The sequence below is a fragment of the Podarcis melisellensis genome (genome assembly GCF_964234715.1).
Source record: "Podarcis melisellensis genome assembly, chromosome: 14".
NCBI classification, from domain to species: Eukaryota; Metazoa; Chordata; class Lepidosauria; order Squamata; family Lacertidae; genus Podarcis; species Podarcis melisellensis.
This window is the reverse complement of record NC_138546.1, coordinates 34635106-34659154: the sequence shown is the minus strand read 5'-3', so window position 1 is coordinate 34659154 and position 24049 is coordinate 34635106. Positions and strand designations below refer to the sequence as shown.

General features: G+C 46.1%; 1 protein-coding gene and 1 long non-coding RNA gene across 2 annotated transcripts; one reads left to right on the top strand and one right to left on the bottom strand.

Annotated features, from left to right (window-relative positions):
* The first annotated feature begins 1053 nt into the window (after positions 1 to 1053).
* Positions 1054 to 8574, top strand: LOC309356954. Its single transcript, XR_014162958.1, has 2 exons — positions 1054 to 2573; positions 5244 to 8574. It is a non-coding gene; the product is annotated as an uncharacterized lncRNA (long non-coding RNA).
* Positions 8575 to 8627: 53 nt separating this feature from the next.
* Positions 8628 to 23377, bottom strand: MRPS11 (mitochondrial ribosomal protein S11). The gene is made up of 6 exons (XM_081888820.1): positions 23218 to 23377; positions 18474 to 18590; positions 16725 to 16823; positions 14968 to 15097; positions 11500 to 11565; positions 8628 to 8969 (listed from the first exon to the last, which is right to left on the bottom strand). The coding sequence occupies exons 1-6, from the start codon at positions 23268 to 23270 to the stop codon at positions 8862 to 8864; spliced, it is 573 nt and encodes a 190-aa protein (XP_081744946.1). The 5' UTR covers positions 23271 to 23377; the 3' UTR covers positions 8628 to 8861.
* Positions 23378 to 24049: the final 672 nt, after the last annotated feature.

Sequence of the window (24049 nt, the reverse complement as noted above, 5' to 3'; positions counted from 1 at the left end):
CAAAGTTCTGTAACCTGAAGCGTTTGTAACCTGAAGTGTATGTAACCCGAGGTACCACTGTAAAGGAATCAACACTCTCTGTGTTTCTCAAGAAATGTCTGCCTTTGCAGTGAAAGACTTTAAAGTGGATTGGTGACCTTTTCCTTCGAAATTATAGGGCTTCTCAGCATCACCGCTTCCTTCATTTGGTGCAGGGATTTTATTTTTCATATAAACAGGACTCTGTTTTTGAACTGGCACACATTCTGGGATCAAGTCAGAAACCGGGACGGCTTCTGTCATTCCGGACTGCCCCTGGAAAATTGGGACACTTGGAGGGTCTGTCTGTAGTAGAGACTGCCCTCCCCATTCAGCGCTTCCAAGGAACGAAGGAAGCTGCCTGCTTCTTCCATCTGCCTCCTTTACCAAACTCCTCCATCAGGGCAAGGCCTCTTGGAGGCTTTTAGCCAGCTCGATAACAAAAGCACCCTAGCAGCTCCAGAGATGGAAAGAGTACGCCAATTAAAGCCAGGGTGTCTTGCAGAGAGTGGAGAGGGTGGCCAAAGTACAGAAACAACAACTGAAGGGCCCTTGATCTTCTTTGCCCTGCGAAAAATGTGTTTAAGGAATGTGGAAAGGCGAGCCGGGTGAATAAATGCCACCTGGGCTTGTGGAAAGCAATCGGAAGCGACTCCCGAAGGTTGAACGTTTGTTGTGATCCGTACCACGCCGCCATTTAGACCGAGGTACATCAGGACATTGGGTCTCTGCCCCAAAGAGCTTACATTCTCCGCACGGGACACAAGAGGACCAAAATATTATGCATCCTGTGCAGGGCTGAAAGCGATGAAATACGAGAGATGTGCAGATGGTCCTCTGGAGTTTTTGAATGTGTGTTTTTCTTTTTCTAAGCAGCCACAGGGGCCTTCAATTTCCGAGAAGTAGCGCTAGGGGAGGGGTCCTGAACCCTGTACCACCCTCCTGAAAATAATGCAGAGATGGGGAACCACAGGCCCAGGACATGAAAGTGGCCCTTCAGGCTTTCTATCTGGCCCTCAGGATCTCAAGCCTTTTCCCCAGGCTACACCTCTCACAGAGCCTGCATTGCACTCTCCTCAAATATTTTTTGAACGGCTAGTCTGTGTTGTTGAATCAAAAGGAGATGCACTCTGCTGCAAGTCAGAACAGACTGAGGGCCATGAGATGTGGGCACCGCCTGCCTGTTGGGAAGATCATGTTCAGCTGACCAACCTGTCCCTGCAGAAACAGTCGCTCTGGCATGCAGAGGTTTCCCTGCTTCAATCCCTCGTGGCATCTCCATATAGGGCTGGCAACCTATAACCCTGGAAAGCCACTGCCATTCAGCAGAGCCAGTGCTGAGCTAGACAGAGCCATGGTCTGACTGGGATAAAAGGCTGCTTCCTTTGTTGCATTACTCATATCCCATCAGGCAGGCGTGAAACAGTTCCAGGCAACTTGCTTCCCTCGCCTCCCCGCCACAAAGACAACGCAGCTCCAAATGACAGATTTGGCGAAATCGGCCAATGGAAGCACCTTCGCTTCACCTTACCTTTGAGAATGTCCAACTACTGGGTGCAAAAGGTAAAGGACCCATGGACAGTTAAGTCCAGTCAAAGGCGACTATGGGGTTGTGGCGCTCATCCTGCTTTCAGGCTAAGGGAGCTGGCGTTTGTCCACAGCTTTCCAGATCATGTGGCCAGCATGACTAAACTGCTTCTGGCGCAACGGGACAGTGACAGAAACCAGAGCACATGGAAATGCCGTTTACCTTCCTGCCACAGCTGTATCTATTTATCTACTTGCACTGGCGTGCTTTCAAACTGCTAGGTTGGCAGGAGCTGGGACCGAGCAACAGGAGCTCACCCCATCGCGGGGATTCGAACTGCCAACCTTCTGATTGGCAAGCCCCAGAGGCTCAGTGGTTTAGACCACAGCGCCACCTGCATTGCTTTTGCAGTCTATTGGGTGCAGTTGGGGAACAAAACGTGCTTTTATTTTTCGAAAACAGATTTATATTAAACTTTTTAAAAAAAATACGAAGGATAAAACAAAAAGGTGACTATTAACAGTTTTTTTTAAAATCTCAGTGACTATACAAACTGATTAACCATTCATTTTTCCTTAGAGAAAATAACTCAAAAGATCCACAATCCAGAATACATGGGGGGGGGGGGAAGCATCTTTTACATTTGTGTAATCCATAAACGCTTCCCATATTTTCTCAAACGGGTCCTTCATCTTTTGCCTCCTGGTCAGCCCTTAGTGACCTTAGCTTTTGTGTTAATTTCTCTAAAACCTTTTCAAAGTTTTGGGTGTCACTGGTCAGTATTTATATTCTGAAGCGTTTTCCAGTCCCAAAACATTTGAACTAGATGGAACTCCAATGTGATCCAGGACAAAGCGATCCAAATATTTTCACGTAGAAGCTGCCGTATTTTCCTCCTTGGCCAAACCTGCATAGAGAGCAGCCCTTTCCAAAGAACTCTCCTGAAACTTCAGTTCATTTTTGCAATCTGTCCTCATTCCTTCCCAGCGTCGCCCCCTCCCCCACCTGCTGTAGTTAGTGCTGCCAGGTATTTAATTTTTTTTTTTTCTATTCGTTTTTATTAAGTTTTTGATAACACAGAAAGATAAAAGCTTTTTTTACATCCAAGTACATATCGTAGCTCTTCCCTATTTGGACCTCCCTCAACTTTCCCGACAATCTTCCGCAATTTCTATCATATCTACACATTTCTTAATTTCAACATTACCATTAGGTCTTACAGTAATATCTTTATTTGTTCTCACGTAATGCTCCTCACTCTTTTACAAAGCTTCTTTTAGGCACACTAACGTTGTATGTTCCTCACATACTGTTTCCAAATAATCGGTAAATTTCCCCCAGTCCTCCAAAAATTTCTGATCTTTTTGATATCTTATTTTGCCTGTTAATTTGTCTAGTTCTACATAATCCGTAAGCTTTGCCCTCCACTCTTCCAAGGTCGGGACCTCTTTTCCCTTCCAATTCTGGGCCACCAGCACCCTTGCCGCCGTGGTGGCGTATTGGAAAAATTTACAGTCTTTCCTTGTTATAACTTTTCTTGTTATTCCTAATAGGAAAGTTTCGGGTTTCTTATCGAAGTTATATCTTAGTATTTTCTTCAGTTTGCTATATATTATCCCCCAAAACTCCCTTATTTTACTGCACTCCCACCACATATGCATGAATGTACCCTCCTTCTCTCCACACCTCCAGCATTTATTACTAATTTTGTACATTCTGGCTAATCTCACTGGCGTCAGATACCATCTGTACACCATCTTCATTAGGTTCTCTTTTAGGGAGACGCAAGCTGTAAATTTTATGTTTTCATTCCATATTTTATACCACTCGTCTATTTCTATATTATGTCCCAAGTCTCTGGCCCATTGGATCATCGTATCTTTCACCCCCTCATCCATCGTGTGCCAGTCTAACAGAATTTTATACATTTTTGAGATCACCTTGTGTTTGTTGTTCACTATTTCTGTTTGAAATTCCGAGTCTCTTTCTCTATATCCTTTTTCCTTTACATCCTTCTTAAACATTTCATTTATTTGTAGGTAATGTAGCCAATCGTAAACCTGTCCTTTTATTTGTTCGTAGGGTTTTATCCTCCATTTTCCCCCTTCCTTCACCACTAGTTCTCCATATGTCGCCCAATTGTCTCTCATGTTAACTTTTTTAACTGCTAACACCTCCAATGGGGATAGCCAATGTGGCACTCCTACCTCCAAGATGTTTTTATATCTATCCCATACTTCCAGCAACGCTCTCCGGAAAATATGGTTTTCAAACGACTTATAACCCTTTTTCTTCTCTTTCCATAGATGGGCATGCCATCCTGCTCTATTATCGAAACCTTCTAAATCTAACAATTTTGTGTTTTTGAGGTTGATCCATTCTTTCAGCCAACAGAGGCATGATGCCTCGTAGTACATCCTAAGGTCTGGCAGGGCAAACCCCCCCCTCTCCTTCGCATCTATCAATAATTTATGTTTAATTCTAGGTTTTTTCCCCTGCCAGACGTAGCGTGCGATCATCCTCTGCCATTCTTTGAAGGTCGTCGTTCCTTTTAATATCGGTAACATTTGAAATAGAAATAGCATTTTAGGTAGTATCGACATCTTGATTAGTGCAATTCTACCCCAGAAGGAAAGTTTTAGTTTGTTCCATACTATCAAATCTTTCTTAATTTTATTCCATGTCGGTATATAATTATTCTGATACAGGTCAATATTTTTTGTAGTCAGCCAAATTCCTAAGTACTTCACTTTTTTGACAATTTCAATTCCTGTTTGTTGCTGTAATTCTTCCATCGCTGATTTCTCCATATTTTTGACCATAATTTTTGTTTTCTTCCTATTTATTATAAATCCCGCCACTTCTCCAAATTTCTCCATTTCTTCTAGTATTTCTGTTGCTGATTCCAACGGATCTTCTGCCGTCAACACTAAATCGTCCGCAAAGGCTCTAACTTTGTGCTGATCTTTTCCTACCGTCACCCCTTTTATTCTTTCCTTTTTCCTTATTGAATCCAATAGCACCTCCAGAACCATGATGAATATCAATGGAGACAGTGGGCAACCTTGTCTGGTACCTTTAGAAATTTTTATCTCTTCTGATATCACACTATTTACTATCAGTTTGGCTCTTTGTTCCGTGTATATCGCCTTTATTCCATTCAGAAAATCGTTACCCATATCTCTCTGTTCTATATTTCTCACTAAGAAGTCCCAAGATACATTATCAAATGCTTTTTCCGCATCCACGAACATTAACATTGCCTGTTTCTCATTCCTGGCAGACAGATATTCCACAATGTTTACGATGTTTCTTACATTGTCTCTCATCTGTCTGCCAGGTAGAAAGCCTGCCTGGTCCTCATTTATGATCTCTTGTAAAACCTTCTTCAGCCTTCCCGCCAATATCCCTGCAAAGATTTTATAATCCGTGTTCAATAGGGAGATTGGCCTGAAGTTTTTAACTTGCGTCAGGTCTGCATCAGCTTTTGGGATGAATGTTATGAATGCTTCTCTCCACGTCTCTGGGATTTCTTTCTTCTTCAGAATCATATTCATCACTTCTTTCATTGGTTGCATCAAAGTTGTCTCCAGTTCTTTATAATATCTTGCTGTAAATCCGTCTGGTCCCGGGGCTTTCCCATTTTTCAATTTTTTTATTACTTCTTTTATCTCGTCTATTCCTATTGGGGTGCCAGGTATTTAAAGGCACTAACCTTTAATTAACTCTGTAATTGAAAATTTGAATAGGCACCAGAACTTAACACCTGACACATTTCACTGACAGAAAGGGAAGCGGAGATGTTTTTGGCGGGGAGGGGAGGGGTTCGAAATCTCAAATAAGGAAAGAATGACAACTAGCTTTGATTTTATTTTTAAAAGAAAACTATTGCTGATTGACTTGGCACAATTATTTTCCCCTTTCATATTTCCTCCTCAATTTTACTTAATAGGTATTATTTATTTTATACCACACCCTTCCTCGCAAAACAACCTGGTGAGGCAAATCAAGTTGATTATTGATTATGTAGGGTCTCTCCCTCCCCCCCTCCCACAACAAGTTGAGCAGCCAGTGAGAGTAGTTCAAAGAAGGCTGAGTGGAAAAGATCAAACAGCAAAACACCACTTTTGCAAACTACATTAAAAAACTTTAGGGATGTTGGTGGCAGGCTTAACTCAGGTCCTTCTTCATGGCTTAATGGCAGAGGCAAAGTTCAGACAGCCTGCTAAGCCATAGTTTGTGCAAACCATAGTTTAGAACAGGCACCCCCAAACTTGGTCCTCCAGATGTTTTCGGACTGCAATTCCCATCATCCCTGACCACTGGTCCTGTTAGCTAGAGATGATGGGAGTTGTAGTCCCAAAACATCTGGAGGGCCGAGTTTGGGGATGCCTGGTTTAGAATAACCATGGTCTGCACTTCCAAAAGTACAACAGGCAAACCATGGTTTAGACTGCGCTTCCTCGGTGCTTTTCAATTCACGTACTATTTCCAGCTCTACAGTGGCTTTTTGCGGCGAGACAATGTCTGTCAGGACACTTTGACAGTTGAAAATGTCGCACCACACCTTGGTGATCACAACAAACTTAATGTGAGTGAATCCCAAAATAGTAGGTTAGTTTTCAAAAAAGGGAGGGGGAATTTGACAGCAGCATAAGGGCTAGGAGAAAAAAAAAGGATGTTCTTTAGCTATAGCCAGCTCCAGAGTACAGTATAGGAAAGTTCTCGGGAGCTCATCTTCGTTAGCCATATCGCTGCCATGGAGTCACAAGATACCCCACTAAGTCTGAAAGACAAAGGCAGAGAGGTCGATGTTTACAAACCCCTAGTGGAGATTATGCTGAGCTGGAGGATCTGCAAGGAAGCAAACATGTCAAGATGTTACATTTCCCTGGCCTAATGGGCAGCTGGAAAGGTAACAAGCCCGCCTTTGCCCAAGCGAGAGATGCACAAGGATCTGAAGAGCAAAGCAAACACAAATGTATAGAAGGGCAGGCACCAGATTGCTCCCAGGCAATAATGGGTCACATTCCTCACTGAGACAGGCTGGCTTGCCAGGCCAAGCTTTGCAGCTTACACAAATGTTAACAGTGCTATTTTAAAAGGGGAAAGCTGAAGGGCTGCATCTTGGGGATGTTCACGCGTTCACCTCTGAAACAGTGTGGTGTTTTTATGCTAGTGGATTGAAGAGACTTGGGTTTTCTGTCCACTTGTGGCAGGATGCGTTTTGATGTTGTGCAACAGAGGAATTCAGCGACAGCTGTGCTAGCAGAAACTCATTACAGGAAGTTGTGCTATTGTGGAACAGATTCAAAGGCAACCAGCTTGCGCATCATATTCTGCAACAAACTTCCGCTGCCAAAACTCATCATGAACGCCTCCCTTGTTCTCTTATAATGGCAATGGCGCCCACCTGAGAGGTGCTGGAACTGAGTTCCAGCTGCAAAAAGAGTTCTGGATAGAACAAAAAATAATAATAAATTTTTTTAGCCTATGTTGTGTGTTAATTGGCTAACCAGTGCCAGGAATTCTGTGTACCATTCTGTGAATTATTTCTGTTAAGTGAAAGATTATCACTGCACTTTTCTGCATCTCCGACTTCACTTCTTACAATTGCTGCCTTCTTCCCACAGATGTGTATATATGTACCTGAAAATCACACATCTGATCAAATGTAGTCCTTTGTCTTTTAAGGAGCCCAAAGACACTTGGGTTGTTTTCAGGAATAGAACTGCGTTCAAATTTTGACATGCACCCCTGTGGGCAACTTAGGTTTCATATCGTGGGTGCAGGAGGTCTTGTTGAATCAGCCAAAGGCCTGGTTTTAGAGAAATGTTTTTGCCTGGTGCCTAGAGAGATGTAATGAAGGCACCACGTATGCCTTCCTGGGAAGAGCATTCTACAAGCGGGGAGCTACCACCAAGAAGGCCTGTTCTCGTGTTGCTGTGCTCCAGACCCTGTCGCGGAGGAGGCACATGAAGAAGGGCCTCAGATAATGACTGCAGGGTCCAGCTCTGTTCATATGGGGGGAGCTGGTCCTTGTGATATTGCGGTCCTGACTGGGCGGGCCACTGAGCTCATTTTGCATTCTTCCTAACCGGTTCCAATCCAACCCCCATCTCTGTAACTGCCTTAAAGCAAAACAAGTTGATTCCAATCCTCCCCCTCTCTGCAAACACAAATAAATAAAGAGAAGCAAGAAAAGTTGGGGAGGGAGGGAAAAGAGTCGTTTTTTTCCAGCAATGCATAACAAGGGCAGTCAGGAGTTAAAATGGCTGCCAGGTTGCCATGGCACCCTTTCTTTTAAAGAAGAGCAGAGTTGATTACAACATTAGGAACCAAAGAAGGAAAAATAATGGCATCAAGGGGAGGGAGTCAGACACAACAACATTCACTTTGGAGCTGGCAGCTGGACCGAAGGGGAGCAATCTACGCCCCATTAGCGCTCATGACAAAACAAAGTATGTTTGCTGGCTGTTCATTAACTATAAGCATCGGCTCTGCTCAGCTTTCTTGCAAGGCTGGCTTTGAGTAATCAGCCAACCTCCCGGCTGCAATGGTCAACATTTGTGGGTGGCAGCTGCGAGGTTATCGGGAACAGATAACAGGGCTGTTTAAACTGGGGAACTGGGGAGGAGGGACTGGGAGCAACCTACCTTCCGAGCTGTGTGGCAGAGTGTAGGGAAACAAATTGTGGCATGCTCTCACACCCACCCACTCCAATTCCCTGAAAAGTTCCAGGAACAGCCCTACCTCCTTCCAGTCTTCTTTGGACAAGAGACTCTCCTCCACATTAGACATTTAAAGCACACTGCTTCACCCCCCACAGAATCCTGGGAAGTGTAGTTCTCTAAAGGTTCTGGGAACTGCACCTCTGAGAAGAGGCAAACTACACTTCCCAGGATTCTTTGGGGGTGAAGCCGTGGGCTTTAAACGTAGGGATATGACCCCGTTCCCTTCACATAGCAGCAGGTGACAGAGTGGCTTGATCATCAATCCCTCTTCCTGGGGAATTCCAGAGAGAAAATGAGTACAATAAAAATGTGGCAGCCTGAGAAAGGAGACATTTAGAGGCGGCTACTTTAACCTACAGATTTTATAGGCAAGACTTGTTTGGATGATAAAAACAGCCGCTTGCTTGTTCTGTGACTGGGCTAAGCTCAAGGCCATCTCCATTTTGACATTCTGATGGAGGAATGAGGGGCAGGTAGCGCTGCCCCCTCAAGATGGCTACAGGAGGCGCATCGGAACCAGACTTGCACGAGCCCCAAACGCAGTCTCTCTTCCTCTCTCTTTTTGACCCTCTGCTTCCGGTTCACAGCCTTCGTGCCTTTCGAGGCCGGCAGCCATTGTGTGGGATGGGGGTGTTGTCTGTGATGGAAATCACCTCCAAGCCACCCATGGTAAGTCCTTTGATGGCTGCCTGAAAGAGAGAGAGATGAGTGTTTTTTTCCACCCTTCAGACAACACAACATTTAGCTTCCTGCATGGGAAGACGAGAAGCTGACTCAGGCCCCATCTGCACTATACCTTTAAAACACACTGTGGTTTAACCAATTTAGCAATCATGGCTTCCCCTCAAAATGCTGTTTGTTAAAGGTGCTGAGAGTTGCCAAGAGACCCCCTGCTCCCCTCTCGGAGCTATAATTCTCAAGAGTTCTCTGGGAAGAGGGAACGATGGTTGCACCACTCTGCAACTCCGTGAGAAGAATTAAGGAGTCTTAACAACTCTTAACAAACTACACTTCCCAGAGTTCTTTGGGAGGGAAGCCATGATTGTTTAAAGCAGAGTGCTGATTGGGCCTTATATGGAATCAGACCAGTTTGTTGTTCTAGTGCCCGCCCCACCCCCCAGCGGGCAATATAAAACACTTTGGGAAACATTGGTCTGGAACCTCCCTTCTCTATAAAGTTTTCTGCTCTCTCTCCTCCCACAAACCCCCACTGGGCGCAGCAGTAATTTAAGAGATAAGATTGGTAACAAGTTCCCTGTCCCAAGGGGCTTGCAATCTACCAAAAAAATGTGATAAATAAGACACGAGGGAGGATACAGAGAAAGGGAAGAGAAATAGAGGTACCGATCAACAGGGGAAGATTGTGAGAATGTTTCCGATAAAGGTAAAAGGACCCCTGACCATTAGGTCCAGTTGTGACCGACTCTGGGGTTGTGGCGCTCATCTCGCTTTATTGGCCGAGGGAGCCGGCATACAGCTTCCGGTTCATGTGGCCAGCATGACTAAGCCGCTTCTGGCGAACCAGAGCAACGCACCGAAACGCCATTTACCTTCCTGCCAAAGGTATTTATCTACTTGCACTTTGACGTGCTTTCAAACTGCTAGGTTGGCAGGAGTAGGGACCGAGCAACGGGAGCTCACACCGTCGCGGGGATTTGAACCGCCGACCTTCTGATCGGCAAGTCCTAGGCTCAGTGGTTTAACCCACAGCGCCACCCCGTCCCTTACAATACCCCCCCAAACTACATTTTAAAGGCTGTAGAATATTAATCAGCTGAAGGCCTGGTTGAAGATACACTTTTTGCCTGGCGCCTAAAGATTTATAAGGAAGGTGCCTGATGAACCTCCCCAGGGAGAACCAACAGCAGCTAAGGAGAGATGGGGAGGCTCAGTGGCCAGCAAGTTCTGGCAGAAACAAGACTCCAAATTGAGGCTACTTCCTTTGCCACAGGTCAGTTTCTCAATGGAAAAATTGCTTGAGCCTTCATTTCCCAGAGTCACCTATGCATATACAGTGGTGCCTCGCAAGACGAAATTAATTCGTTCCGCAAGTCTTTTCGTCTTGCGAGTTTTTCGTCTTGCGAAGCACGGTTTCCCATAGGAATGCATTAAAAATCAATTAATGCGTTCCTATGGAAACCGCCTTCAGACCAGGTCCGGGGACAGTCTGTCCCCCGACCTCTTCTGAAGGCCGGCGTGGGGCGAAAGTCTTTGCTTCCCCCCCGCCGGCCTTCCCGGGACAGTGGAGACTTCTCCGCTGTCCCGGGGCGATTTAAAAGACCCCGGGAAGGCAGGCAGGGGGGACAAAGACTTTTGCCCCCCGCCAGCCTTCAGAAGAGGTCCAGGACATCTTCTGAAGGCTGGCGGGGGGCAAAAGTCTTTGTCCCCCCTGCCTGCCTTCCCGGGAGAGCGGAGGAACGCAGCACTGTGTTTCTCCGCTCTCCCGGGAAGGCAGGCAGGGGGGAGCAAAGACTTTTGCCCCCCACCCGCCTTCAGAAGAGGTCCTGGACCTCTTCTGAAGGCGGGTGGGGGGCAAAAGTCTTTGCTCCCCCCCGCCTGCCTTCAAAAGCTTCCCTGCTATCCCGGACTGCTTTTAAAATGCTGGCGGTGGGGAGCAAAGCCTTTTGGCCCCCGCCGGCCTTCCTGGACCTCTTCTCAAGGCCGGAGGAAAGGCTTTGCTCCCCACCGCTAGCATTTAAAAGAGGTCCCCGGAGATTTCCCTATGGGCTTTCTTCTTGCGAAGCAAGCCCATAGGGAAATTCATTTTGCGAAGCGCCTCCAAAACGGAAAACCCTTTCATCTAGCGGGTTTTTCGTCTTGCGAGGCGTTCGTCTTGCAGGGCACCACTGTAAATGAGCAAAGGCACATTTTAAGGAAAGTTTCACCCCAGAACTGTGTTTTGAGCCATATAAGTTCTTGACAATTCCCACTGGTCCTCACCATCAATTGAAACAATCAGCTAATGTCTGCCCCCCATATTTGTTTCTGCTTCTACCTTTTCATTGCTGCATCTCTCCTGCTTTCAAAAGGCTGTGTGTTTCTTGGAGGCAGGGGCAGAGACTTGCCTTCTTCTATTTTGCCACCCTGTAATGTGCCATCTGCACCAACAGCACCCAGGGTGGATTAAAATAGAATGGACTTAAGCTTGTAATGCCCATCAATTTCAATGAGCACAGCAGGACCAATGAAAACCCTCAGTAAGGAACTGCAGACACTTACCAACCGCCCAGGTCCTAGGCCTTTCACCACAACTCGGACGTGGGACACACCCTTTGCCGAAGCTTTCTGGGTGGGGAAAACAAAGACATTTTGCACATTTAGCCAAAGAACCACCCCCACATTCAATCTCCACATTTGCTGTTGTTATTAAACAGTTCTCAAGCACCTGACATTTTCTGAGTGCTGCATATATAAAGACTGTCCCTGCCAGCAAGGTCATGCTCTCACAGACATCTCATCAAAGGAAAATGGAACAGGGAGGGAAGAGGAAAGCAAGCTGCTCCTTCTCTGGTCGGTGGATGGGGCCAGATTGGTCTGTGTCTTGCTTGGTTTTTAAGCACCTTCACATTGTGCTTGAGCCAAAAATCACCCCTCCCCACCAGAGCAGCTTACTAAATCTATACAAAGACAGTCCCTCAGGCTTGCAACAAGAGCATGAGCTTTGAATGTCATTGAGGTGGGCAGCCTCCTAGAGACAAACCTTCCTGTTTATTATTATTAATAATAATAAATATATTATTATTATATATTATTATAAATATAACATGCCCCTAGAATACAGTGGCTTGCGAGACCTCTCTCCATAGCAGGAAGGATGAAGGGGGGAAATAGTACGGTGTGTGTGGGGGGGGGGAAGCAGACAATTTTAGGATTGTGTCTGTCATTTTGATGGTCACATTTCTTTCTATATATTTATTTACATACTTATTGCATTTATACCCCACCTTTCCTCCAAAATGCTCAAGGTGCAGTGCATCGTTCTCCTCCTCTTCTGATTTAACCTCCCAACAGCCTTGCAAGGCTGAGAGTGAATCCCCCAATGAGCTTTGTGACTTTGGTGGGGATTCGAACCCTGGTCACCTGGGTCAGGGTCCAATGCTCTAACCACTACGGCACACTGGATTAATGATTTCCTTAGGAAGAATGGGAAGTCAGCAACTGAGCAGCTGCTTGGTGGTGAAGAGGGAGGGAGAGCAGAGTGGCTAGATCTTGACTGCAAGGAAGCTTTTTGGAGTTGCATAAAACTGAGAATCGCAACAAATGTGGCTTAGGAAAGCAGCTGCCGCCCGAGAGAAGGTTACAACCCTTTTCAGCTTAGGAAAAACGGTGGGTGAGGAGCAACGTGATAAGATGATGGGATGTTGAGAACCAAGTAGATAAGAAATTGTTCTCCTCCCTCTTTGGTAATGTTACATTCCGGAGCCATTCAACAAACAGAACATTGGCAGGCGGAAGGCAAGTGAATCTTTCTTCACGCAGCTGAGCTGTGGAACTCACTGCCACAAGAGGCAGGGATTGCCAACACCTCGGATGGCTTTAGAAGAGTAGACAAATTCATGGAGGCTATTGACAGCTAGTAAACCACAATGGCCACGTTGTACCTCCACCGTCAGAGACCATATTGCCTCTGAGTAAGAATGGTTGGGTACTGAAGATGGGAAAAGTCATGATGCCTTCCAAGTTCTGCTTGTGAGCATCCCAGAGGTATCTGACCGACCCCTTGGAGGCCAGAATGCTGGACTAGATGGGCCCTTGGCCTCTTCTAAGAATCCACAAATAAGAGAATTATCTTCTTTTTTTAATAATGGTGATGGATTGGAAACTGCAGGAAAAGAGCTTTGCAGTTGCAGAGGTACCGACGGGGCTTGTGCAAATAGGCTCTAAGTGGTAGTGGTTTCCTCTCTATCAGTGATATTGCATTAAAGGGAAAGGGGCATTCTGGGAGGAAGGGAACTGTAGGGAATGGACTGGATGATGCTTTGGGTCCCTTCCAACACCACAGTTCTATGATTCTATGAATTAAGATGCAAAAAAAGAGAGATAAAAAGCAGGCTGCGGATGAGAATTATGACCTTGTAATGTGAGAGAACTTGCTACATTTGCAAAACTGAAATGTTACGTTCTAGGGCATTTAATCCTACCGCAGTGGCATTGTTAAATGTCTTCTACTTCCAAACTGGCTACTGGCAACTTTCTAGAGAGAATATGGGATACCCTGACTATAATATGGGAAGGTTGCCATCTAGTGGCTATTTTAGTGGTCTTTTCTTCTACAGGAATACTGTAAATAGAAATCATAGAAATAAATAATTAGGGTGATAGTCACATGTTTGTCCTACTCAGAGTAAGCCCACTGAATTTAATGAATGTGGCTGACTTAGGCCCATTGATTTCAATGAGCAGGACCAGTGCTCAATATAAGCCACCTGTTTCAGGGCACACTGGAACTTTTCCCTTTACAATGCTCATTCCCGTTTTCTGAGCCCACTTAAAACATACACCAACACCCAGAAAGCTGTTAGCAAGACCCTTGGGACACCAAGAACTGACAATACACATCCATCATCTCTGTGCAGAAGCTCTTCACAAGCACTCTGGACTGAACTAGATGTAGGAGAAAACCAATTTCCATCTTGAAAGAATGTGCAAAACTAAATGGGTTAATGAGTCAATCAAGTGAGGGAACGAGCCCCCAAATAAGGGGGCTCTCTTTCAACGAAAGAGTGATCACTGCAGCCCTTTTCTCACTGGCCTTAGTGCTGTACTCAGATATTTCCTTTTACACTATGCAGCCACAAGCCTGGGTTTGCCACTGAACCCACGGCATGTTTTCTATTGCTTGTGCAAACATCTTTGTGATCAAGATCTTGCTGAGAATTGAGGGCTCCAATGTCTTCTGGGTGGAGAGGGGAAGATTTCAATATCAAAATCACAGGTTGACAAGCTAATGGAGGTGGGTTTATTATTATTATTATTATTATTATTATTATTATTATTATTATCTGCTGGTTACTGGGTGGGAATATTGTTTTGTTTCTTGGAGGCGTGCTGCCAATGTTTTCTATCACTGTTATTGGGGGGCTGCCCCCCTCATACGTTCCTTCAAACATTAACGTGTTATATGACCCCCTCCTTCACTTTTTCTACAGTACAATGTACAGTGGTACCTCAGTTTTCAAACGTAATCCGTTCCGGAAGACCGTCCGAGTTTGAAACGGTCAAAAACCCAAAACTCAATAACTGACAGCTAGGCCTCAGGATCTTGCACTCAGTGTTTCCTGTTCGACTTCCGAGGTGTGTTCGAAAACCAAAGCATTTACTTCCGGGTCTATGGCGTTCGAAAACCGAAATGTTCGTCAATGGAGATGTCCGAAAACCGAGGTACCATTGTATTTATGCATATTTTTTTCAATGTCACTTGGAGACTCTTTGGGTGACAAGTGACCAGTAAGTTTAACATCTAATAAAAATACTAGCATATATTTATTTAAATGTGCAAAGAGTTTTGTGGCCATCATTTAGGTACAGGACGCAAGTGAGGAGCTCTGTGCAAATAACACAGAGCCAACACACTGGGATTCCCCGCCTGCGTCAAGAAGATCCGTCCAAGCGGGAAAACTGGCCCTCGCCCTTCCCCCTGGGGAAAACCTTTGCCTCCAGGGGTGCCGCGACTTAGATTTCACTCACAGCTGCTACTGCGATCCCCGTGGTCTGTGCTGCAATGGCGGTGGCCTTCCTGGCGTTCTTGAACCCTTCGCTACCGCAGGTCGACAGGGTCAAGGCGACGTTCTCATGCGAGGTGATCAGGATGTGAGTGCTGCAAGGAGGGAAGAGAAGAGGGTATGGTTTCGACACTTCTGTCACGTCACTCCATGCTTGCCTTTTCTCTAGACTAAAAAACCCCCAAATGCTATAACCTCACAGCGGAAACTGCTCCACCCCCTTCGTCATATACCTGAAGGAGCGTCTCCACCCTCATTGTTCAGCCCAGACAGTGAGATCCAGCTCCGAGGGCCTTCTGGTGGTTCCCTCACTGCGAGAAGCCAAGTTACAGTGAACCAGGCAGAGGGCCTTCTTGGTAGTGGCACCCACCCTGTGGAACGCCCTCCCACCAGATGTCAAGGAAATAAACAACTATCTGCTTTTCAGAAGACATCTGAAGGCAGCCCTGTTTAGAGAAGTTTTAAATGTTTGATGTTCTATTGTGCTTTTAATTATGTTGGGAGCCACCCAGAGTGGCTGGGAAAACCCAGCCAGATGGGCGAGGTATAAATAATAAAATCACTTTTAAGGATAAAGAGATACAACAAATACAATAACATCATGAAACACCCCAATAAAAATTGTGACCCTCCCTCCCTTCTCCTCCCCAAAGCGTTATGCTTTTACAGAGAGATGGCTGAAGATTGTAAAGACATTACCAGTCAGCTTGACCGTCATATACCTAACCCTCGAATGTCCGCCAAAGGGAGTCATATATTCAATAATAACTCCAGTCTCATACGTGTATTAATTTTAGCTGTACAGTGGTACCTTGAGTTACATACACTTCAGGTTACAGACTCTGCTAACCCAGAAATAGTACCTCGGGTTAAGAACTTTGCTTCAGGATGAGAACAGAAATTGCACAGCAGTAACGCAGCGGCAGCAGGAGGCCTCATTAGCTAAAGTGGTGCTTCAGGTTAAGAACTGACCTCCAGAACGAATTAAGTTCTTAACCTGAGTTACCACTGTAATTCAATATCCTGGTAGATCTTTAATATTACAGAGGGGTACAGCCAATGGCTCTAAACATATAGCAAATAATTGTGGGGAAGGAGATGGGGGCATCCCTCTTTAGCCCTGCTCATGAGTCTCACAGAATTATAGGAATTAGTGTGAACCGGTGCATAATTTTCTTTAGATAGAACCTTAAAGGTAAATGTAAAGGTACCCCTGACCGTTAGGTCCAGTCACGGACGACTCTGGGGTTGCACACTCGTTTTGCTCTATAAGCCAAGGGAGTTGGTGTTTGTCTGCAAACAGCTTCCGCATGACTAAGCTGCTTCTGGCGAACCAGAGCAGCGCATGGAAACACCGTTTACCTTCCCGCGGGAGCGGTACCTATTTATCTACTTGCACTTTGAGGTGCTTTCGAACTGCTAGGCTGGCAGGAGCTGGGACTGAACAAGGGGAGATCACCCCGTCACAGGGATTTGAACCGCCGACCTTCTGATCGACAAGCCCTAGGCTCTGTGGTTTAGACCACAGCGCCACCCGAGTTGTATAGAACTTCAATGGCATTTGATATTATTATTTTTGCAAAACGTTGTGTAAAACCATCCACAGTTAAGTCAGGTTGGCTCTCACCTCAGACATTTCCATGTTGTCTTTATTCAGCCCCATCGCTAAAGGGGGACAGATCCCCACCCCAAACTGCACGCTCGGAGAAACTTGCCACTTACTTGTTATATGTAGCTTTGATGTGAGCTATTGGGATCTCTTCGAACTTCTTCCCATCCCACCGCAGAGTGCTCCCTTTCCCTGGTGCCGGGGGGTAAAAGCTGAAAAGTGAAATGGAAAGGGAGAATGTGAAGTTTTGATGCAAAACTTAACACGGTCTGGGCATTCAGAGAAGAACCTCTGTGTGGCCTGGGGAGGGTTAAGAAGTCTTAACAGCAAACAGTGCACTTGGCTTACTCTTGCTTCACCTTGCCCATTCTCCTACCTTTAAGATGCTCAGGTTAAGTAAAATTAAATTGGGACTAAGCAGGCATCTCCCCCACCCTAATTTCATTAACTCATTCACAGATGGCTCAGAGGCCCCCTCACTCAGTGTTAGTAATTAGCCAGGTGCCCGGTGCATTTCTGCAACTGCCATGGGTCCAATTGCAACCCTGTGGAGATCTCTGGATACCAGATTAGCGACTGACATCTCTATCTGGCTGCAGCCTCCAGCTTTCTTAAACAGGCAAGCAGAAGAGCTTATATATTGCATTTACAGCCCATCTTTTTCTCCAAGGAGTACACTCCCTCCACAGTTAATCCTTGCAATGACCCTGTGAGCTAGGCTAAGAGGCTGTGGCTGGCCCCAAGTTACCCTTTGAGCATCATGACTGAGTGGGGATATGAACCCTGATCTCCCAGGTCCTAGTCTGACACTCTAACCACTGAACCATACTGGCTTCCTACAGTACTTCTGTTACGGGGCAGCTATATAAATCACGTAGGTTAAATATATAGGGAAAGCAAAATGTCACTTAGAAAAGGATCTCAAATATTTTCCTTGAAGCTTGAATTTGTTTTATTCTCGGTTGGTTTATTTGAGGTTTTAATGTGCTGTAAACTGCTTTGAGATTTTTCCTGTAAGCTGCACCTGCAAATTAGCCGCACCTTTAAAATTCAAGGTGGTGGTGGAGACAATACCCAAATATGAGCCAGCTATTTTATTTTTCTTTACCTGAAGATGCAAAAAAAAAAAAAAAAAGGGCAGGAAATCTAGGGGAGGGACCGTAACTCAGAAGTAAGGTGTCTGCTCTGCATACAGAAGTCCCCAAGGTCAATTCCTGATATCTCCAGGTAGGGCCAGGAACACCCCTTGCATGAGATCCTGGAAGTCAGTGCAGATAATACTGAGCTAAATGGACCAATATTCTGACTTGGTATAAGGATCCTATAGGTACCACCCCTCAGTGTGGTTTTGTATCACACTGCGAAGTTCAGAGGCTTGGCAGCACAGTGACACCTGAAGCCACATCAGAGTGAGGGCAGTCCTTCTCGCCCTCTGTCTTTGCATGGACACAAAAGAAGAACAGGCACACAGCAGGAGCGAAGTCACTGCCAGGACCACAAACACTGGTTGAAGGAGGAGAGGGATGTGTGCAAATTGGGACCTCCTGGGAGCACACTGGCTCTCTCCCCGAAGTTCAATTTTGAAACATGTGAGACTAAGCTGCAAACAAAACAATTTCAAAGCATCTCACACAATTCTAAAGGCAGTTTGCAACCACAGGCAGAAAGATGCAACTCCAGAAGAGCCGAGATCAATAAGTGATCTTCTGGAAAGGGACTCCAGAAATCTGTTTTCAAATTTCCTACGGTTTCTGCGTGTTCCTCAAGATGGTCCCTTTGGGTCACAGGATACTGGGCCCTCTGAATGTCACAACAGCAGTGCCTCATCCCATTTTTCAAAACCGCGCGAAACAACGCCTCACCTGAAGTCGCTGTTGTTCGCAGCTTCTGCCTCTTCTTCAGCAGCTGGGCTGGCGGAATCCCCAGTTTGCCCTTGAAGTCTCTGAATACATGTCTGCACACCACGAGACAGGGTAACCCTGCAGTTGCCACAAGGAGAGAGAAGCCGGAGGTTGCAGGTTAGCATAGCTAGAGCAGTGACTGGAAAAAACAACAAAACAGCAGACTGATGGAGTTTTAAAAATTACTTTTCAGGACTGGCCAATCAAATTCCAGCTGCTGATAATCGCTCGATTTAAAGGATGGGGCACTTTTAAAAGGCAAAAGTTGTACATGCAGTGTGTTCCTTTTCAGGGTACCCAGCTATGCCTTTCCAGGATGCTCCCCCTTCTAGGTTCCGTTCTGTTCCATCTCCTCTCCCCTAGAATCTCCCTCTTTCCCCTACCCCTGAGTATTCTGTGACTACCAAGCAATCTCCCTCCTTCCACAAGTTATTTTGTACTTCTGAAGCTCACCCAATTTCGCCAAAGCATCCTCCCCGAGTGTGGATACTGCCATTTTGTCTACGCAGGAGGCCACAGTGGGAGAACGGGTTCCGGGTTCAAATCCCGCAATGGCGCTCACTGGGTAGCCTAAGCCCATCACACTCTCTCGTGGCGTGAAGAAAGGAAATAGATGGATTTTCGCTCCCCTTCTCCCAATTGCATAATACTAGAGCCTAGGGACCGCCCAGTGAAGCTGAATGTTGGATGATTCAGGACAGAAAGGCATGAAGTACTTCTGCATGCAGCACTGGGCTAAACTCTGAGACTCCCTCCCACAAGATGCAGTGAAGCCTCCAAATACCAGTTGCTGCTGGGAATCACAAGTGGGGAGAGCGACGTCACACTCAAGTCCTGCTTCCGAACTTCCTACAGGCATCGGGGGGGGGGGCTACTGTGAGAATCAGATTCTGGATTTGATAGCTGTCTTGGTCCAATTGAGCAGGAAAGTACTTGTAAATGATCTACCATGCAGGGCGGTTGTGAGAATAAAACAAGGAGGAGCAAGGGTAAGAGAAGAAAACTCACATACACTGCCCTGAACAATTTGGAGGATGCTTAAGGGTTTGTTCTTGTTTTTTTTAAGTAGTAAATAAATCAACTAATGGTTTCCACATAGAGAGAAAATATATAGATCAAAGCCTCACTGTTGATTTTCAAACTGACCAACCTCACAAGGCTCCCCCCCCAAGTGGTTTTCAAAAGGCCATCAGAATTGTTCAATACATTTGCAAGACATTTACGATTGTCATTCCAGCGCACCAAAAGAGGGAATTAAAAACCAGACATCACTTGAAATACTAGTCAAGAATAATAAAAAGGGCAATCAGTTGTGTATTTTAACACCCACTCCCTGAAAACACCTTCTTAATTCAAGGATGCCTAGAATGAATGGGATTGGGGTGGGGGGGAACCCATGCATTGTCACTTCAATAGGAAGAGGGCCATTTTCACTGCAAGTCTGTATTGCTACTTCAACAGCATATGTTATGAAGAGCGTATACAATTAAGAATATCACCCACAAAAGAAGTTCATCTGCAGACCTTGTCCAACCACGCAACATTGTGCAACCACTCCTAGCAATTAATTAAACGGGCTCATCTATAACCTTGCTGAACAGGATGGAGAGGAAGAGATTGCTATCGCTTCAGCAGATTGCAAGCGTTTCCATGTGAACCAACGGCCTTGCTGCAATAGCCACCAACTCCTGTGGCATCAGAAGAGCTGGGAGGATTTTAAAAAACAAACCAACCAAAAAAACACCAATGCCTCTCACAGCTCTGGGGACTTTAAAATATTTGATTGGGTTTAATAGCATGTTTTAACCTGCTGATAAGTGCAACGGTACCCTCACAAAGAGTACAGCGGAGTTGAGTGCTTAATAAAAAGTTGCAGCAGAAGAATAGGAGAATCTGCTCCAGAGATGCAAGCGATGGATGGATATCAATTAAAGGCAGCGATGAAGAGGAAGGTGTTCAAAAGGCCTACCAAGTGCCAGAGCTGAAGGGGCAAATCCATGATTGTTTCAGGACCCTTGCTGAGTAGCATCTATCTCCTTTGATCACCATCCTAAATGGCAGACACTGAAGGACCCTTGGTAGATCTCAAGTGTATGGGCAGGGTTATATAAGTCAAGGTGGTCTTCACAAGACCTGGGCTGTAATATCTTCATCCCTGGTCTACCTACCTACACAACAAAACAGTATTAGTGGTTCTGTCCCCTTTCCCCCAACAGACGAGAAATTTGGTAGCATCTGGAAGGGAAAAAGATGTGTCTGAAATACTACAGTGGTACCTCAGGTTAAGTACTTAATTCGTTCTGGAGGTCCGTTCTTAACCTGAAACTGTTCTTAACCTGAGGTACCACTTTAGCTAATGGGGCCTCCTGCTGCTGGAGCACTATTTCTGTTCTCATCCTGAAGCAAAGTTCTTAACCCGAGGTACTATTTCTGGGTTAGCAGAGTCTGTAACCTAAAGCGTCTGTAACCTGAGGTACCGCTGTACTGAACTACAGACTATTCTCAGCTTATGCAAAGGCTGCATTCCAAGGATAGAGCATAAAGCTAAACTTGTGTATAGCTGGAACACATGGGATGCAATGGGGGTGAGGATTGCCAAAGTCGTCCCCCCCTCCAGATGCCTGCCCCCTTTTATTTTTGCCAAGCACATAAAGCTGAATGTGCAGAAGTTAAATGTGCAGTTGTGTGTTATCAGCCTTCCCTAACTTGGTGCCCTCAGATGTTTTGGACTTCAACTGCTGGCTGGGGCTGATGGGAGCTGCAGTTCAAAACATCTGGAGGGCACCAAGTTGGTAATGGCGCCCGCCCTGTGGAACGCCCTCCCATCAGATGTCAAAGAAACTAACAACTATCTGACATTTAGAAGACATCTGGATGCAGCCATGTTTATGGACGTTTTTAGTGACTGATGTTTTAATGTATTTTTAATCTTTTGTTGGAAGCCGCCCAGAGTGGGCGGGGCATTAATAATAATAATAATAATAATAATAGTAATAATAATAATAATAATAAAGCTGTATGAACATATGAATCTGCTATGTATCCAACACGTCATCTGGGATAACTTGGTGGCAGCAGGATTCCCATTGACCAAGTTTTAAGAACATAAGAGTCTGAATTAAAATAAAAAACTAAAATAAAAAAGATCAAATTATAGTCCAAATCGAAGTATTATGATTGGATATATTAATTGGATGTTTTTTTTATTGGAAAATCAATTAAAAATGATTTTTTAATAAGAACATAAGATCCTGCTGGATCAGGCCAATGATCCATCTAGCCCAGTTTCTCACAGTGTCTTTAAAATGCTGTGTGCTACTGCCAGTAGTTCCAGACAGGCTGGGGCAAGGGGCATTTCCCCAAACCTGTTACCTAGGATGCTTTTAATGGAAGATGTCTGAGACTGAACCTGGGACTTTCTGCAGGGCTCTCCCCACACAGATCTATGGGCCCATCCTTTAAAGGTAAAGGGACCCCTGACCATTAGCTCCAGTCGTGGCCGACTCTGGGGTTGCGGCACTCATCTCGCTTTATTGGTGAGGGAGCCAGCGCACAGCTTCCGGGTCATGTGGCCAGCATGACTAAGCCTCTTTTGGCAAACCAGAGCAGCACACAGAAATGCCGTTTACCTTCCTGCTGGAGCGGTACCTATTTATCTACTTGCACTTTGACGTGCTTTCGAACTGCTAGGTTGGCAGGAGCAGGGACCGAGCAATGGGAGGTCACCCCGTCGCGGGAATTCGAACCGCCGACCTTCTGATCGGCAAGTCCTAAGCTCTGTGGTTTAACCCACAGCGCCACCCGTGTCCCCTTTAACTACCGGTAAATCACTTTACTCTCTCAGTCATGCCGATAAAGCCCGAAGGAGGCTCTCATCCTGTGTTCTTGAGATAAACATATTATTGTACTAAAGCAGAGGGGGACCTGCGGCTTCTGAATCGGGGAGCAGCGCCCAAAGTGACTGCAGTGGTGGTACTCAGCTATTTCCGGTGGGCCACAAACCCAGCCCAAAAGTTGCCTCTCAAGATCCCTGCTTGAGAGATTGCACACGAGCGACTGGGTGCAGGTCATTGAGCATGGCCGAGTAGGGATTCGAACCTGGATCTTCCCAAGTCTTATTCCGCCACTTTTTCCCACTAGCTTGTGCATCCACGATACTGCAAATCGTTAATAGAATCACCGGGTACAGACGTCCCCCAGCATGGGTGAAAGCTCCACCGGTTGGATTTCTGCCTTCCCTGCAAATTTTAAAGGCAGAAGAGCTCTGAAGGGAGACAAGCCGCCTGGCATCCCCAACAGCAGCCTGCCCAGGGATGGCAGATGCTCCACCTGTTGGATTTCTGCCTTACCTGCTGACGTCAAAGGCAGAAGGGCCTTGAAGGGAGACAAGCCGCCTGGCATCCCCAACAGCAGCCTGCCCAGGGATAGCAGATGCTCCACCGGTTGGATTTCTGCCTTCCCTGCAAATTTTAAAGGCAGAAGAGCTCTGAAGGGAGACAAGCCGCCTGGCATCCCCAACAGCAGCCTGCCCAGGGATGGCAGATGCTCCACCTGTTGGATTTCTGCCTTACTTAATGACTTCAAAGGCAGAAGGGCCTTGAAGGGAGACAAGCCGCCTGGCATGCCCTCCCAAACTGAAGCTCCAGAACTTTTCCCTCGACCAACCCAGCCCTCTTCCCCCCCCCCCCGGCCTGCGACTTCTTACCCCGAGCCGCCCCCCAAAAGCCCTCGCCGGGCAAGCGCCAACCAAGGAATCATGATCCTTCCCCGCCACCGTCTGGATCCCTCTCGCCGGGCACCGCGAAGCTCTCAAAGGACGGTAGGGGCGGCGCTACAACGGAAAGCTCTTCTCGCGGTTATAGGCGATGGCAAAATGGCGGCGCCCTCTGTACGTACAGAGCCTCTGCTTACGACTAATCCTAAAATGGCGGCGCCCAGGCCTGGAGAAACCGTAGGCGGAGAGACGTACGGCGCCCAGGCCTCGACCACGGTGCGTTGTCGCCCCCTGCTAGCCAGCAATGGAAACTAGAGACGGATTTCCACCATGGAGATGGGAATTTCCTAGAGCTACAGGACGTAAACGTAACGAAAAGTCATAAATATATTAACTAAGAGTGATCATATCATTGTTCGACACGGGTCCATTTTCGTGGAGAAATTTCTTTTAAGTTCTTTTACTTTCTTGTGAGTCGTATTGAGACTTTATTGTGTGTGTGTGAAAAACGACACAAATAATAGTAATTTTAAGAACCATTCTAAAAATAAAGCAGAGGCAGCTATTATGGTGACTGTTAGACTAGGACTTGGGAGGTGAGGGTTCAAATCCTCATTCGCCCATGAAGCTCACTGGGTGACCATGGGCCAGTCACTGCCTGTTCAGCTTAACCTACTTTGCAGGGTTGTTGTGAAAATGAGATAAGGAGAGGGCGTTGCACTTCTTGGCGGAAAGGCTAAATAACTGTAATTATAAATGGGAAAATGAAATCGCCGGCAGCGCGCAACTCTTCATTCCTACCTCTACGGTCGGGTTGCCGCCG